This window comes from Carcharodon carcharias, chromosome 12 (assembly GCF_017639515.1).
Source record: "Carcharodon carcharias isolate sCarCar2 chromosome 12, sCarCar2.pri, whole genome shotgun sequence".
Classification (NCBI taxonomy): Eukaryota; Metazoa; Chordata; class Chondrichthyes; order Lamniformes; family Lamnidae; genus Carcharodon; species Carcharodon carcharias.
Genome location: NC_054478.1, coordinates 79,619,556 through 79,637,860, shown reverse-complemented (window position 1 = coordinate 79,637,860; position 18,305 = coordinate 79,619,556). Strand labels below are relative to the sequence as shown.

Below are 18,305 nucleotides of genomic sequence, written 5' to 3'. Positions count from 1 at the left end.
TTTTTTTCTGCAGCACCTGCTTCTTTTGTCCATTATTTAGTTAACATAGTAGTGGCTTCCTGTCATTCAACGCTGAAAAAGAGATTTATTGTACCCCAAGAAATATATAAAAGAGCATATAAGAGCGATAGATACGTCGAAAAGCAATAAGTGCTTTAATTGCTGGAAAAATAATTGCATCCAATTTAAAGTAGCGTAGGTTAGACGTGACACTGAAACTAACGGTTGACTGTAACAAAATAATCCGACCCCACATCATGAGCGGTAGGGGTGGTCAGATACAATGCGAAATTATACTATTTAAAAGCATAATACCTTAGATTCCCATATTTGGGTTATCCAGCAGTTAATCTATAATGAAACCACACGAGGTGAAATTCAGAAAGTAACTTTACGACAGCCCGCTGAGCCTGTGTGTATTTAAATATAAAAATAAATGTTGCTGGCACTTGAGATATATATCTGGAATGCTCATTCGATTTTCCGAGTAGCCGATGCTCACAAACTGAGGGTGTTATTTGATCACTTCGCCTGGTTATTCGAATATGTAAAGTGGGGAATATGGAATTATTGAAACCAGTAGGATGATAGTAAATGTATTCTGTCACCAATTCCCTGCAGTTCTGTATTAATGCATCTGGAATGAGCACACAGAGGCTTTCATAATGCAACTGTCTTTGTTTAAAATCATAATTTTACTGTCTTTGAATGGACTTTATAATATATTTACAAAGATTCAAAGATACAAAGCAATAAGTTAACATTATCAATATAAAACTAAACCTTTACATTTAGAACGCTAGACACAATGTTTTTCAGCATCACGTTTCAATTTCACAGGTAAATATTAAGATCCCATTTCACAATGTATCATGTACACTCCACACAAAACAAAAAAACGCTAAATCTGTGCAACATATTTAAATAATATGTACAAAACGGTGACTGCGTGCAGTAAGAACTTCCCATTGTCATGAATTCTGCGCTGCATAACCAGTCATTCGTTTACAGACCTAAAATCCTAAATGGGAGACGGTACTCGATACAAAGCCTGCCTATTTCAGAATAGGATGAATACAAGGAATTTGCAACAAAGGCTTTTTAACTGTCCCAGGGATTATGCCTCAGAGTCTTGGTGCTAGCGGTCTGCTCTTAACGTGAGCTGATAGAGATTTCGCCGATCTGTCAGCTGGCAGAACTGAGAACTGGCTCCGCATCACATCTGTACGTGTCTGCTAAGGGCATGGTGCACTTCAGAAACTGCTTTCTCGGATTATTGTCCTTGCTTAAACAGGGCGAAGGCGGTTATCTTACATCAGTTGAGGCTGTTGCATAGATTCCTGGTGCGCTGGAGGATACCACGATGTGTAGCTAGGGATGTAGTTTCCCGGAGTCCCTGTGGAGTTCTTGCCGGCAGATGAGGTGTTCCAGACGGGGGGAACTGGAGGGGAGGATCCGGATAGGCCCCTACCATTAGCAAGGGCGCTGTTCTCTAATGCACCATTACCCTGTTTCATCAGCTTTTTAAACTTAGAGCGCTTGTTCTGGAACCAAATCTTTACCTGTATAATATAACAAAGATGTTTTAAGTATTCAAACTTTAAAAATACAACGGACAAGACTTTCACTCGTCTTATATAAATATAAACATATCTCAATACAAGAACTTAAATGCTAAAACAAATGTTTGAGAGGTTCTAATTGGTCATGTTGAGCATACGCTTTTCCATGTCCTGTTACCTTAAATAATTCCAAAATATTCACAGAAAGACCCTTAGTACCGAGCAGTCATATTCAGCCACACGGATGAGCTCTTCTAGACGGCTACAACACTTCAGACAACAGATGAGAACTATAATGTTATAATTTGAGCAACATTCCTTGTAGTGACTTTGTTGAAATTGTTTCCCAAACAATTCGCTACGGTGTAAAATATACGATCCACACTGCATTCTCTGTAATGAGCTGATTGTTGGTGCGTGTATGTGAATCGTCCCCATATCTGTGGCATTTTATGGATTTGAGTTGCATTTTATTGCAATGCTTCAAACTTCCACTGATGTAAACAAATACTTGGATTTATGCCTGGGAACGCACGCTTGTGTTGTTTTAGCTTAAACTTCTCATGAACTCTGTATTAAAGTTGCCAGGGTTTATGTTGCCGATGCCTGGTTTTGCTCGGCAGTGTGATTTATTCGATGTAATATTGGGACGAAGAGAAGAGCTTTGCATTTTAGTTTAATATCTCTGTTACCTGTGTCTGTGTCAACCCCAGAGAAGCAGCAAGTTCGGCTCTTTCAGGCAGAGCAAGGTATTGAGTTTGTTGGAACCGTCTGTTCAAAGCTTGCAACTGTAGACTGGAATAAATGGTTCGGGGTTTGCGAATTTTTTTCCCTTTCCCATTAAACCTGACTTCCCCACTCTCCACCACCGTACCTTTATCTGATTCTGCTCCTAAAAGAAAAAAAATAGACATAGCAATGCACATCCAATACATAATTACCTACAACAGAATAACAACGTATTTAACACAGCAGTTAAAAGTTTGTCTATTTTTACTAGCGCCAGTTTACGTATAATTACCCATAATTGCATGCATTGTTTATAGTATTACGCAATAAATAATTACAAAGATCAGAGGCAGAATGATGCGAACTTCTGTGCTACAAATTTCCTCGCTGGGCTGGTTCAAATACTGCTGTAACAAACTGCCTCTCACGTATTTTACACCAAACTAGATTTAGCAAAATGCTGATTCGGCCGTTCTTACCTGTGTCCTCTAATCGTGTATGGGCCAGATTCGAACTGCTTTGGTACGATTGCACTGAACTGATGTAAGGGTTAGTGGAATGGTTGTTCACTGAGTTGACATAGGGGTAGCCCAGAGATCGTGAGAAGGATGAAGCAGTGTTGTAGGAGCTGTCATGTTGAGAGTGGCCGGCAGAATGTAAACAGTGCATGGAGTAATGTCCGTGAGACATGGGAGGCGACATTTGTTGACTTGGTGGCCCAAACTCCATAAAAACTGCTTTACTTGAGACGGGGCTGTTGAGGTTTTCTGACATTGTAGTCATGGTCATCGTTCGCCTCCCAGCTTGTCACTTCACTTCTTTTCCTTCCACTACTCCCTCCGGCTGAGAAGGATCCCAATTTAAGCGAATCTGATTTTTTTCACTCTCCATTCATAAGAAAATGGAGTTTTTGGGTTGACAAAGTCGAGGCATGATGCTGTGAATACACATAAACTCGCCTGAAAGGTTTGACTCGATATCTCATGAATATTCAACAATGTTGCTCGCTGATAGGTCCACTTTCACCACGTGCCCTTCTGATTGGCTACATGCGAGGTTCGCTCTAGCAGACCGGAGAAAAAATTCTCGGTGGAAAGAAATAGCGGCCTGAGACAGTGCAGAGAAATTGGCCCAAATAGTTTACAGTCATTTGAAAGTAAAGGCTCTGGCTAACATTTCTAATCAGACGATTTCAAAATGTTTCATTGCAAACATCATAAATTCGTAGTTTTATGACTTCAACTGAGATTGTTTGATCATTTAAAATGATTCAGAACTGCCACACAAAAATGCATGTAACCTGCTTTGTAAATATCCAAAGCTTTGTTGTCAAAAATACGATGTTATGATTTTAATGACAGGATCTTACAGTATTGATAACTAATGTAAGAGATTATTTTTGTCAATTTCATTTAATGATTCAAAACTGAATGCACTCCTTTATTGCATTAAAGATAAGAAACTTATTGCATTAACTTCACCGTCTTAACTACAATCACTGCACTTCACAAAGTAACTCGTTGCTGAAAGCTTTCATAATGTTCGGGATGAATGTAGCGATATAATTGGAGCCAACTATGATGTGCTGAATTAGAAATTAACAGAACTTGGTCATAATGGTACAATTATTTGCTCTATAAAGAAGTCATAACCAATGTTTTAATTTTCTATATTGAAATGTTTTAAGAGGAGAAACCTATCTGTAGGTTTTCCCTTGCACAAAACTAAATTAGAATGGGAAAAATATAGACATAATGGCAAGCGGCCGAACTATTCCAACTGTGTTAATATTCTATCATTGAAAGGACTAACATAAACATGCAATTTACAATAAAATAAAAGCATGTGAGCGACAATATCGAATGAAAAAGTTTGTTGAACGCTGTACTCACTTAAATGGTATTTACTGTAGTATTTAACAAGATATCGCTTGTGATGCAGCAAGGCTGCATCTATCATGAAGTGATACGGTGAAAGACCACACGTGCACATGCAGCAGTTACTGATTCATTTGATTAAATGCCAGTCTCAAGAGCTCTGATAAACAGCTGAAGGCGGCTCCTATTAGCATAACTCTGATACTTAATTTTCATACGCATAATTAGCCATATATTTAACACCAATTGCAACATCCAATCCTTTCATCGTTAAACAAGTGAGACAAACCATAGTATAGAGATGCCTGTATGCGGGCAACAGATTAAAAAAATCATGCAGCATATTGACGATATACGGAGGTTTTTGTATGTAACATGCGACCCGAGAATGATATGAAATATCTAGAAAAGCATACTTCAATGTGGGAGATTAATTGCACTGTTTTGTTTGAAGGGCGAATAAAAGGTACTTAAAATGCATTTTCGGGTTTAAATACTTCACATACAGCGATAAACGGTGTAATTTGAATCCTGATGAGACGCTGGCCGCCAGTCAGTGTAAGCCATGGCTGATGTAATACAAATGCGTACATCTGGAATAAAGGGTATTAAAAGCTTAAGTGATTTTTAACGCACGGATATTTTTAAATGATAAAATGTTGGCTTTTAACATGCGTTGAACATTTTCGAAGTTGTAGGCATTTTTCTTCCATAATCCATTCTATACATTTCTCTCCTTTTCGATGGGAAAATCGAATTTTGTTGGCGCTTTCACGTAATTTAGACAGTAGCTGATTAAATTATCTGTTTATTTGTAATCTAATGGCAGTCATTTCATAATATTTTTACATAACAAAGCCGATCCACGTAACAATAAAAAAGGGAGTTACTTTTCAAGGGTTACACCGTTAACAGCATAAGAAATCGCTCCTCAATTGTTTTAAGAATTGCTGCAAAACAGAATTCACAGTATGAACCTGTTTCCACTATTTTAACAAATAACCCATCTATATTTGCATTTCTATAACGGGAGGTGAGATGCACACTCGCAACCATATGACACACATTTTTGTTCTTCATTTTGTTCTTCAATGTATCATATTTTCCTGCAATTAAATCAATTGGACTCGTTTTTTTAAGGAACAGATTTTGGAGGAAATGCATGTTTTCGTCAATAAATTAAAAAAACCGCTCTAGCATTTTGTTAAACAGGTTGTGGAGATAAATAACACAAATTCTCAGTAACACTGAAGTAATTGCCTTGCTGCTGTACAACGGTTTCAAGAGACTCCCTGAATTCAGATTTTTTACTGTCCCGCTGTTAAATTTTCCGAACAGTATCAGTAAGTGAAAACTCTTTCACGTACCAACCCATTGCTTCACCTAACGTCACCGACTGAGAACTGCAATAAAACACTGAAGAATTGACCGTGAAAATTTACATGTCAGCTGCAGAAACAGTGCCCGGCCCTGAATGAAATATTTAATTACAATCAACTGCTTAGGTCTATTCTGTATTTTGAGTAAATCTGTCCTTGGCCAAGCCAATTAAGCACTAAAATTGCGGCTCCACAAATTGATATGCATATTTATTCATGTGTTAGGTTCATAAAAATATTTGTACTGAGGCATGTTCAACATCTCTTGCTGCCAATGAAGCTTATTAGTGTGTGTTTTGTTTACAGAAATGAGAAACGTGCAAAATACACCCATTTAAGGGTCTACAGGCCAAAAACACACACATCTTATTCCAAACTTATACTTGAGTTGCAAAAGTACGACATTTTTGAGCTTTGAACCAATATCCAATCTTGAGAGTCCAGTTACACCACATGCAATTATACAATTAAAAATGTTTTATTTCTGATATATTTGATTGAACACGTTTCAGTAATGTTACATTAAACTACTTATCTTAAAATTGATTTTTTTAGGATATAAAGTACTCCATTTTAAAATAATGTTATAGATGATTCCGTTTTTAATTGAATTACAACTGATGCAACTATTTACTTCGAACAATAAAGACGCAGGAGGAGAAAAATCAACAATTTTGTCGTAACCTCCATAATGGCTAGAATCTGATTGCGTTTCTCTCTCAGCAAGGAATTCAGCACATATGTGCACTTTTCGAGCTGGATTAAGAAACCTGTCTCTGAATCTATCGCCAGTTAAAACAGAAAGAAATCAGCACCTGTTTCAGATGAAACTTATACCACGAACAGTTTAGTTGTCGATTTGGTTCAATTCCTCTAATATTTAAAATGAACAGAGACGTTTTTATCTAAAGATCTTGTAAACAGGCAGAATTAATCTGCTCTGAAATCCACTCGGGGCTAACGTGACAATCTTACTTAATTCTTCCGACGTGTGTGTGATTGTGTCCAGATGCTACACGAATCCCAACAGCGCTAAAACATATTTTCCCAAGTTCTTTTAAGCCGAGAAAAATCTACAGTGCAACAAATCTATACAGTTAAGTAAGTATTTATCCATCATCGTCGCACTTAAACGTTTGCGTTTCTTGTGAAAACTGACTAATTAATGTCTGACCACGATTGTTTGCAGTCAGTTGTAAAACGAGAGTTGTTAATCACAGTGCTGCTTTAGTAACGTCAGAAGTATGCTTAATATAGGATCGCTTGTAGTATTTTAGCTTGTTTACATCATCGCAAGTATTCGAAAGAAAATTGCCAGTCCAACTTGGAAATTCATATATTTCATATAAAACCTTAATTAACAACAAAACATGATCTTACGTATGATCTTTAACATTGTGTTCAAAAGCACCTACACGCAAGGTATGACCATCTGCATGCGCGTTGCCATAATTAATAATTTAATTACATGCACAATTAAAGGGACAAATCTCGTTTCTGCATATTTATGCTTTTACGACCTTTACCTCAGTCATAAAATGTTTAATATTAAGAACAAGGGTCCAATAAGAAAGATGAAAAATTCTTTGGTTTGAGCAACTTGATTTCTTCCTCCCAATAAATAACAAGTGACGGCAATCAGCACACACGAATTGAAAACAAAATGGCGTAAACTTTCAACAAGACAATTTTAACCCGAGAATGAGAACATGTAAACAAACTGTAAGACATTGTATATGTGGCGAGGGTACCCAGCCAAATAATTCCAGGTAATCGGTTATTATTTTCTCGCAGAGTATAGTTACAGTTCTGTTACAGTTCATTGATGATATGCACCTATGGCATTCGCTCTTTCCAGTTTATTACTACACATTTTACAAATACTTCAGCAAAGCTTTCAGATGAATCCTTTCACTCTTGTGGTAATTACTTATTTTGTTTAATTTCAGCCTTACTGAAAATAGGTTGCCAAAAAGCTGAACAAATCGCACAGTATTCTTTAGAACACATAGGATTTAACAACATACTAAATTAAACGTGTAATACACATAATATAATACAGCATAGATTATATAAATACCCTTTACAGATTTACAATTCAATAATTTCCGATAGGATAGGTTGGCTTTACCATAGGCAAATACCTGTATGTCGTAATAGGGGTCAGTGACAAGATTTACATGTGGCTCGGAAAGAAAAGAGAAGTGGTGTGTCTGCTAACTGAGCAAAATAGGAACAAGTGGTTGAAGTACCAAACGTCACCTCCAGATACATCACTGAAGTAATAGGTGTTTAAATGGTTTCTAGGTTTCATATTAATTTAGAGACAAAGCAAATGTCCAACGTTTAAACGGTCATGGTTAAAGCATGAGCGATCTCTGAAATTAATTAATTAATTCAGACTTTGTGTATTTTTACAAAAAACCCTGAAAATTGCCGAAACAAACTAAGTGATTTTATCTCGATTGATTTCCCAAAGAAAATGTACTTTCAGGGTCTGAAGGAGTTGGCAATAATACTACATTTACCGATAGCGTGTCATCGTCCACCATAAAATAAGATAACCCAACTATCAGGAGGAATAGTCAAGCCTTAAAGATAACTGGAGGAGCACACTGATTAATCTGTTTCATTACAAAATGAAACACATGGTGGTAATCTTATAAAAATACAATTTTACCGTTTTTCTTTATCCAATCACATATCTTCATGTTATCTGTCTTCTGTGTATACATAGCTAATTATATTGCAGCTCATCGCTAAACAATGTTTGAATGAACACTTTTGAAAGCCCCACGAATTTCTCTGCCCATTTTCCATAATAATTCTGTAATATATGGACTGATAACGCACCATTTTGAATAGGATAAACAATTCCTGTCGTCATCAGCTTAATTACAGATCTACAAACGTTCAGATCAATAGTGAAAATAATTTGTGCAACTGAAGGCCACATCAATTTACATAAATGGTTCGAGCATTATGAGCGCATATATATTCTCTGGAAACAGCTGTTCATATCATTTGTATTAAGTATTTCAATTATCTGATGACCATTACATCTCATGTTTGGCACCATACATTGATACAAACTTTACAACCTGTCCGTCCCGGAACCATTCAATACTGACATTCATCATATTTAACAAAAATGGGTCAAAGATATTCAAACTAGATTATTTGTTGCTTCTTTAGACTCCACACAATTTCTACTTTAGTTAGTAATGATGGGATTTGTTGTCGAAATAGTTAATTCCACGTGGATATACCAAATGGTTAATAATGTGCGGCTCAACCTGTAAATACCAGTACGGTTAAACTTGTCATACGCAGCTTTTCTGGATTTGTCTATCCTATTGAGTATAACGTAGTCGCCTTTCAACGGCTGCTCTTCAGTTTACATTGCTTAAAGTCAAAATCACCTCAGTTCTTCATTTAAACGTACGCAGAAGTTGCACTTTCCTTTTAACATAGGTTTTAAACCCAAACTACGATAGGCGGTTATGCAATACCCTAACTTGGTAGTTTAAACTGTTTCATACTGTTCCTTCAGACCCGTCAGCAAACAAATGACAGCTTATCCTTCTCAGCACATATATACACAAAGCCATTGGAAGCTCGATGCAACATTTCATATCTTCTCGACCAGCTGCAATTCTGGCACCAAATGCACAATACACAACATTTACTGGGTCACTATTTTCAAAACATTTATTAAAACGACGCAGTAAACATGGTTTGTCAAAAACTCTCAATGGGAGAAGTATCAAATTCCAAATGCGACAAATTTCCTTCAGTCAACTTCGACTTGACTCCATTGAACACTGTGTCCATCAGCAACGTTGACAACAGTGCGGTCTTGAAACACTCTGGATAGAAAGTCATTTTAATGCCGTGTCTGCAACGAATCCCTGGCTTTCCTGTTTACCCTTGATCTTCCTCCGGCAATCTAGTTAGAATTTCTGCTCCTTTTGCTGTAATTGCTATAGTGTGTTCAAACTGGGCTGATCTTAAAATAACAGAATTTAAGAAAATATATTAAAATACACCACTTGGGGAATAATATATCAAATTTATTGAGAAGACGATTAATGGTAGCAAATATTGGTAAGTTAAAATAAAATTCCTAAAATAAACAAAGTAAAAGTAATTATCAGCACCTAAGGTCATCAGCAGACATTGCCGTCCATCCGTCCTGCAAGATTCTGAATTCTGTGGATCCCTCCATGAGAATCGGTTCTAGAATTAAAATAATACATACAGGAGAGTTAGACATCTACCACAGCAAATGGAGCCACATATGCCAAATAAATTTTCTTTCATGATTACCTATGTGCAGGATAACAAAGTAAAAATGTAGTTAGCGGGGTAGCTAGGAGTTCAAAAGATAACATCAGCGGTAACTTTGAAGATCTTAAAATAGTATACCTGGAAAGTAGGACTGGAAGGGATTTTAAAAAGTGAAAAGTAAAGTTAAAATAAATGTGAACAAGAGCTTTTTTCAAGGCTCGATGAAGGCTTAGTGTAATCTTCTAATCAGGGTTTGAGAGACAAAATATTAGGGCTGTTCAAAATACATTACATGATTTGTTTTATATTCATTAAATAGTTTATTAAAAGATTCTGAACCAATTTTAAAACTTTACACTAATTTCACTGTTACATAAATCAATGTAAAGAAGTTCTTTTAGCTGCCTTCATGTCAGAATTTTGACTCTATTTCATGCTGTGTCAACCACATTATAATGGTTAATGGTGATGTACTGCAGTGTTGTGGCCTCAGCTCAGCCAAACCAGCTAAATTGCCAGTCATCAGTGTTTAAAATATAGTTGAATGCTTGGATGGGAAAGACAAGGCACTGGGGACATGGGAACAGGAGTAGGGCATTCAGCCCCTCGAACCTGATCTGTCATGCAATTAAATCTGTATTTTAACTGCGTGTATCTGCCTTGGTTTTGTAACTCTTAATACCCTCGGTGAACAAAAATCTTTTAATTTCAGTTTTGAAATTTTCAATTGTCTCAACAGCTCTTTGAAGGATGGAGTTCCAGATTTTCACATCTCCCTTGAACTGGCTAGCTGTAATTTTAAGGTTATGCCCCCTTGATCTGGTCTCCTCCACCAGAGGAAATGGTTTCTCTCTATCTACCATATCAACTCCTTTGATAATCTTAATCATCTCAATTAGATCACCCCTTATTCTTCTGTACTCAAGGGATAAGCTTCAATTGATTAAATGGCCTTTCTCATCCACTTTTTTATGATCTTATGAAAAAATTTACTAATGACATAAACATTGCTATTTTTCAATAACATGAATGAAAGAAATGGGAAAACGTTAAACTACACACTAAAGTCTACAGGGTATAGTAATCATGAACATTAGCTCAAAGTATTCTTTTCTGCAAAAATACACTGACAAAATAGGTAAAACAAAACTGAATTACTTTATAACATTTATCAGCAAATTAACTTTTAACAAATGTAAAATCAAATGCAATTTTTGAAATCAAGATTAAATAGTATTAAGGCAGAAAAAACTTAAGATAATATCATCCTAATGGGAATTGTAGAGCTTTAATAGACTTGTTATTTCCTCAGAAAAAGAATACTACAATTTTGCTTTTTCAGATTCCTGTACCAACGGGCTATTGGAAGTGCATTTATGCAGTGAAAGTTATTAGTTACAGTGATGACAATATTCACCTATTGTAAACGTCATTCCCTCTTCCATCACCAGGTTATTGGTATTAGCTGTTATAATGACAGAAACAAAGTTTGTTGAGTTACTTTTGCTGGTTATCTGAGAGGCTTATCAAACCTAACAACTGGACATGACATAGACTGCTGAAAGTCTTAATGCGCTGCAATGCATTTATCTCAATGTCTATCTACACCTGCTTGTTAATGGAATCAAAGCCTTTAATAAAAATTAAAGTCTAAACAGGTAAATTTGTATTCAGTTTTGTGAGTTAATACACAATCTCTCAATTTGAAATAACTGCAAAGCTTAGTTTGCAAATAAACAATTCAAAGATTCATTTCTTGTTTATTATCTAAAGCAGCCCAGGACAAAATACACAGGTCCCATTTATAAGACACATATGTTAAAAAAAACTCAATTTATTAATAAGAAAATAGTTGATTATGAGGGATGTTGAATTCAAACAGGATAAATAAACTATTGCTTTTCCTCTCCTCATTTCTACTAATGAATCAATATAGGTTGTGATTTTGAACAATTGCACTTTAACACTTTCTCATATAAGCCACATAGCACACTTTGTTCAGCTCATGTTTTTTGTGTAATTTGCATCAAATATAGATTAATGGCTCCACTTCAGCAAATATGTTCCTTTTTAGAAAGTAACATAATTGTTCTAGGAAAGCAGATGGCAAAGTCTATACTTAACAAATGTTAACAAATTTTTTTTATAACCAGGACAATAATTCCAAATGCGGGTCCAAATAAACAACAGATGACAGGCTGGTTTTAGTAATTCTGCACACTTTCATAGGGAGAGCATCAAATCCGAACACATAAACCTAATTTAAGAAACGAAATGCTTTGAGCATTTATCCACAAAATATTTTATTAAAAGATGTAAAGCAAATTTTAAAATTACATTAACCCTGCTGTTATATGTATTGTCAAAGAACCAGGAGGAAGGAGAAATTCATTTATATAGCAAATTGTTAGGAGTGCAAATGTACTGTCTAAAGTGGTGGTGGAAGCAGATTCAATAGTATAGCTCAAAAAATAATTAAACATACCTCAAAAGGATAAAGTTGCAGGGCTATGGGGAAAAAGCAGAGGAGTAGGACTAATTTGGTAGCTCTTTCAAAGAGTAGGGCCAGGGATGATGGGCAGAATGGCCTCCTTCTGTGCTATAAGATTCTATACAGATCAATGTGCTCTCAGCTTGTCTCATTTTAGAAAGTTTACTCCATTTCATGCTGTGGCAGACTCATTGTACTATATTGTGTGTACTGGTTCTCAGCTTGGCCAAACAATTAAACTGCCAGGGATCACTGTGCAGGTACATGTAGCAGGGAAAAATCATAAACATCACTATAGCTGACATGTACCAAAACATTTATTTTTAACAGAACGGAAAGCTCCCAGATTTGAGTAAGGTGGTTTAAGCTGGCAAAGTGATAATGTCAGTACAGTTGGGTGTCACTCACACCCCAGTTAAGGAGGGAATTTTTAGCTTGGATTCTAAGGTAAAATGAACGAGGGTTCCTGCTCCTAGTAACTGCCAACTAGCTCATGCTTGGGGTGATTGTGTGCAGGCTTCACTTGAGAGCGCACCAAGGCTAAACTTCAACCCCTCCACATCAGAACAGCCTGCCAAAATTAGAACACATTTAGCTAATTGGGTGAGGTAATGGAGGGCATCCAAGGAACCGTGTCCCAGCAAACAGTCTTTTAGAACAGAGGAAGAGAACAGAAAATTGTCAAGAAAATAAAAAGGCACATAACATGCAAGCCAATTAAAAGAAAAAAGGATCAATAACTATTATAATAAGGAGTTTCCAAATTCCTCTGGCTCTGTCTGGAAGAACAACAAACACCAACATAAATCAGCAGAGATATTTTCATCTAGACTGTCATCTCTCCTGTATATAGTGGAAAGATTTATGCAGAGAAACACTTTTGATCACAAATCCATCAGGCAGTGGTCAGCAAGTAACGTCTTAGAGGCCCAGCGGGAAAAGGAGAGGGTGGATCCTGTTGGATGGTTCCCCGAGCAGACTGTCAAAGTCATTTGGCAGAATGCCTCATCACCAGAACTTTCCAACAAGCACCAAGATGTAGCTTGGCTGGTGGTGAGAAAGGCCCTCCCTGTCAGATCCTTCCAACACGCCAGGAGTCTCACCTCTGCACGTTGCCCTTGAGGTGGCTGTGAGGGGGACAAGACCATTGTTCACCTCCTTGTGGATTGTGACTTTGCAAAGAGGTTCTAGACAGAGATGCAGTGGTTTCTGTCAAGGTTCATCCCGAGCAGTGCGGTGACACAGGACTCTGTGCTCTACCGGCTGTTCCCAGGGACAGACACCGACAGACAAACATCAACTGCAGCTGGAGGATCATCAACTCGATGAAAGACGCTCTTTGGTCTGCCTGAAACTTGATGGTCTTCCAGTGCAAAGAGTTGTCCCCGACCGAGTGTGGCAGACTGACACATTCCAAGGTCCAGGGCTACGTGCAGAGGGAAGCAATAAAGCTTGGGGCAGCCGCCGCAAAGGCGCAAAGGGGAAAGGTTGCTGTCTAAGACCTTTCTGCCATAGTGCAACGAGGGGCTGGGAACTGTATAGACTCCTCGGGCTTATGACTCACAATAAATGTATGTAGTGAAAACTAAAGGTATCATGTTGTACCTCAGAGTGCAACATGACGTATGTCGATATATCCAGTCCCATTGCGCTGTCTGACTGTATGTAATGACCATATTGAAATGACTGTAATATTCATTGATTGTATTGAAGCACCACGTGATCCACGTGTAAAAGTTGAATCTGATTGCAATATTTGTGATGGCCATTTCGAAATGTTTTGTAATGTTCTTTCTGATACTTTGAATAAAGTATATTTTTCCAATCAAAAAAATCTCTCCTGTATATTCATTCCCAACAAAGTCCTGCCCTGGTGAGCAACTTTCCTGTGGTGCTATCTCCATTTAACACTTAATATCAGATGCTGGCCTTTTCAGACCAACTATGATCTGCTGAAATCCGATTTTTGGTAGCACATTTAGTTTTCTGCAACAGAAGGACTTAATCTGGTGCTATTGGTTCTCAGCAGGTCAGGCTGTTTCCACTTAGGGGTGGGGGGGAACAATTATGCATCTGCTAACAGCAACATTGTTGTCATGCAAAAGCACCCCAAATGTCATCCACAGCCCACCCATTATTGTACTCCGCTAGTCTGACTCACATCTGGAAGTAATGTCAGGGTAGGTAGAAGTAGTGCGAGAGGTGTGTCAGTGACAGGTGTTTCTAGTTTATATTAACAATCTAGATTCAGGAGTTCAACACAAACTGGTAAAATTCTCAGGCAATATCAAACAAAGAAGGGAAACAGTTAAATCTGAATAGTTAGCCAAGGAATGCAAAATAACTGCACAGAGCCTTAGCATATCAAATGCAATACAGATAAGTATAAAGTATCATTGACTGTAAGAAAATAGTGAGGAACATCTCTACTCCATAAATGGTATTGAACTAGTACAAGAAACATACATAAATATGAACATATATATATATGAATTAGGAGCAGGGGTAGGCCATTTGGCCCCTTGAGCTTGCTCTGCCGTTTAATAAGATCATGGCTGATTTGATTGTGACCTCAACTCTACTTTCCTGTCTACCCCATATACCCTTTGACTCCCATGTCAATCAAGAATCTGTCTAACTCAGTTTTAAAAATATTCAATGGCCCTGTCTCAGAATCTACCTAACTCAACCTTAAAAATATTCAATGACTGTCTCAGAATCTATCTAACTCAGCCTTAAAAATATTTGATGACCCTGTCTCCACTGCTGTCTGGGTAAGAAACATTGAAAGTAACCTAGGGTTGGTTAAGAAGATTTCACAATTAGTATACCCAGTCATTTCACTGCAGTAATTAACACAGAAAACAGAATGCTGAACTGTGTTGCCAAATCAGTAGAGCATAAGCTGGAGGATTCTAAATTGTACAATGCTCTGGTCTGAATATACGCTGACTACAAGTTTGGTCATGGAGACACAAAGGAGGCATTCAAGCCCTGGATGTGATGCAGAAAAGAGTCATGAGGTTGAACCCCAGTGTCAGATTATCAGTTAATAGAAAAGACTGGAGAAATTTAGGCTTTTTATCCTTGAAAGGTGGTGATTAAGAGAGGATCTCACTAAAGTACATGATAGTGAATGGTATAGAAAAGCTAAATATGGAACACCACTTCGTTAAACCATGAAACGAGATCAAACTGGTAAAATGCAAATTTAAGACAGATGCTTGGAAGTTCTTCACATGAACATCCACAAATGTAGGGCAGGACAGGGCAATTGAGGAAGAAAATCTGGAATCACAGGAATAACTGATGAGGACTGTAAATTTGGTCTAGATGGAGAAACTAAGTTAGTTTGAATCTATATCTATTTTGTGATATATAACATAGATTAATAAAATAGAAACCTTACGTAATGTACCAAAACACGAAAGTCTGGAAATTACTCTAAGCAGTTACCTTATGAACACTCAACTTCTTGGATTATTATGCAGCTAACAAAACATGTATTCACAGTCAGAAACAGTTGGTCGGGCCAACATGGTGTATGAGTGCCAATTTGCAATTTAGCAATGTTATACTACAAAATTGGCACCAGTGTGAATCTGGCACTACACTTGTAGTGAAATCAGCATAAACATTTTAAAATCAAAACAGACATCACTATTAGCTTCTATAGCAATCAGAAAGCAGAAACATCTGATCTGTTATTATGTCCAAGTTCTCTGAATCGTTTGAGATTACCTCAATAGCTTGATGTAACAAAGCAGGAAAGAAATCTGGGAGTTTTGCTGGCTAGGTTACTAACACTGTCGGTTCAATGTTCATGGGTGGTCAAGAAAGCAAACAAAATGTTGAGGTGTGTAGCTAAGGTGTGATTTATGTCAAAGGAGGTGATACTGAAGTTATACCTGGCCTTTATTGTCTTGGCCTCCATAATACATAGTACTACTGGAAGCGATCCAGGGGAACAACTAGGCTGATTCCAGAACTAAGAGGGCTGAATTATGAGAAAAGATTTTCCATTCTGGATCTGTACTGCTAGAGTAGGAAAAAGTATTTATCTTTGAAATTTTCAAAGGTATACAGATTTGGATAAAGAAAGTTATTTTAGGCATAAAGTCAGGGGACTTGAGGAAACACTTAAAATAATGAGGGTCAAGGAAAAATACAAATGCCCAGTTCGTGCTGGGGGTTAAAAGGGAAGGTCGGCAATGAACTATCAGTGTTTGCCCCTTTGAAACTGAGCACAACTTCAGGATGTAACACATCCACAGATTAGCGCAGAAATTCAGAAGTTGCGGTTGTCACCCAGTGCTCGGCCAAAGGCTGCACTGCGGTACCCCAAGGCCGCAGACCTAGAAATCACTAAAATCATCCAGAACATCAACTTTCCCACTTCCACATTACTGTTAGAAATCCCATTTAAGTTATAGCTCGTTAAATCAGGTGTAACTCCATTTTTAACGGTGATGTGATTAATAAAATTTTAATGAACAAAGCTGGCCATGAAAAATTAATTTTATAATTACAGAGTGCTGTTAAATGATTAATTAGCAGATTTTTAAACTTAATTTTCTTAAATAATTTTTTTTAAAGAATATTTTTCAAAATATTTAGCTTCTAACTTTGCCTGATGTGAATTCCTTATCTTTAATTTGTGAACATTTTTAGAAGTGATTTTCTTTCCTGGTGTTTGTCTCCTGATTGTGTGTCTGTGAAAATCCTTTAATGTGACTGGTTACTTAGATAGCGTAATGACATCAGTCCAGCTCTGCGGTGGGAAACCTCCAGTAATTAACACTGCAATCAATTGCAGGAGCTCTGCACGATGATAGGGGTGAAATTCTCACCAGAGAGATCACTAGATCTCAGTGAGGCTAACTTCAGCAACGAGTGCTCTTGCTTCGCTGCCAACTACAAACTCCAAAGTTTTGGCAATTGATTACTGGTGGTAACGATGGAAAAGAAAACCATGGTAGATTTTAAAAAAGGAACAAATGAATTCTTGTTAGCAAAATGGATACACGGTTATTAGTTCTAGAATTACAGCAAAGTTTGGAATGGCAGGCTAGATGGTCTAATGGTCTTCTTATGTTACTTGCACCTCTGGATTACATTTTGCAGTAGCAGAAGTTATATCATAATTCATTTTGCAAAAGGTAAAACAAGGTATGGAATGGAGCTCATACTACCCTATCAATAATAAGACAAGAATAGCAAACACATCCAGCTTTTGCCCAGACTTTCATATAATTAATAGGAGGTAAAAACGCAGAATTTTGAAAATACATAGGAAATGTGTGGGTATCTAAAAAGTGGAAAGGTAACCTAATGTTAAGAGACCCTTCTGAAGTTTTTTAAAATCTCATTCATATAATGAAAAAGGCTGTAACAGTATTCAAACTGAGGTCTACTTGGTTAACATAGAGCTTTTAGTTTTCTACATCTATACACCATTATTCCCTGCAATGTAAACTACAAGGCAGCAACAGATCTCCCATCTCCAGGGTGCAGATGTAATATTGTTCTGTAGCAAAGTAATTAGAAGTTTGAGTAAAATGCCAGGTGCTGCTGAATCACAATTTTCATGCAGAGTGTTTTGCAGTGGCTGGTCTGTTCAACATGTCCTCATCAGGAGGTGACAGAAGGATTTGTGGGGGAGGGCTTCTATTAAATTTGTCTTGAAAACAAATTACCTTTTACAATACAACTCTGAAATTGCCAAAACTGCGCATTTTGCATTTTACAAAGACATTTAAGTAAACAGATTTCACCTGCCCCCGGTGCATGCATGTGCAGGCTTTCCCAATAACATCTACCGTGAATTACAGTTGCTGGCTTGCTGTGTGTAAACACATTGTAATTTGTATCAGAAGATTTCAATTTGCTTCAGCAGGATGTAAATTCATTCCACACCAATCATGGAAACAATGTTCAAGTAAAGATTTGCTTATACGAATTCAAGATTTTGCTAAAT

General features: G+C 37.1%; 2 protein-coding genes across 2 annotated transcripts in view; both read right to left on the bottom strand.

Annotated features, from left to right (window-relative positions):
* Positions 1-938: 938 nt before the first annotated feature.
* On the bottom strand, positions 939-3,284 carry dlx1a (distal-less homeobox 1a). Its single transcript, XM_041200719.1, has 3 exons — positions 2,771-3,284; positions 2,255-2,454; positions 939-1,562 (listed from the first exon to the last, which is right to left on the bottom strand). Exons 1-3 carry the CDS (start codon positions 3,078-3,080, stop codon positions 1,311-1,313), a joined length of 762 nt encoding a protein of 253 aa, XP_041056653.1. The 5' UTR covers positions 3,081-3,284; the 3' UTR covers positions 939-1,310.
* Positions 3,285-6,868: 3,584 nt separating this feature from the next.
* The window catches only part of metap1d (methionyl aminopeptidase type 1D (mitochondrial)), a 180,581-nt gene continuing 169,144 nt past the window's right edge, over positions 6,869-18,305 (bottom strand). Inside the window, exons 8-10 of the mRNA XM_041200717.1 lie at positions 11,255-11,302; positions 9,708-9,786; positions 6,869-9,556 (exon numbers count right to left, since the gene is read on the bottom strand). Coding sequence (XP_041056651.1) covers positions 9,472-9,556; positions 9,708-9,786; positions 11,255-11,302 — 212 coding nt within the window. The 3' untranslated portion in view covers positions 6,869-9,471. The remainder of the gene's footprint in view (positions 9,557-9,707; positions 9,787-11,254; positions 11,303-18,305) is intronic.

Bases quoted from the DNA above. Each gene is read 5' to 3' on its own strand.
- dlx1a (XM_041200719.1), bottom strand. From the start codon at position 3,080: ATGACCATGACTACAATGTCAGAAAACCTCAACAGCCCCGTCTCAAGT. The intron at 2,455-2,770 runs GTAAGAACGGCC...TTTTTCTTTTAG, and splicing joins TACACGATTAGAGGACACAG to GAGCAGAATCAGATAAAGGT. The intron at 1,563-2,254 runs GTAACAGAGATA...TATATTATACAG, and splicing joins TGGGGTTGACACAGACACAG to GTAAAGATTTGGTTCCAGAA.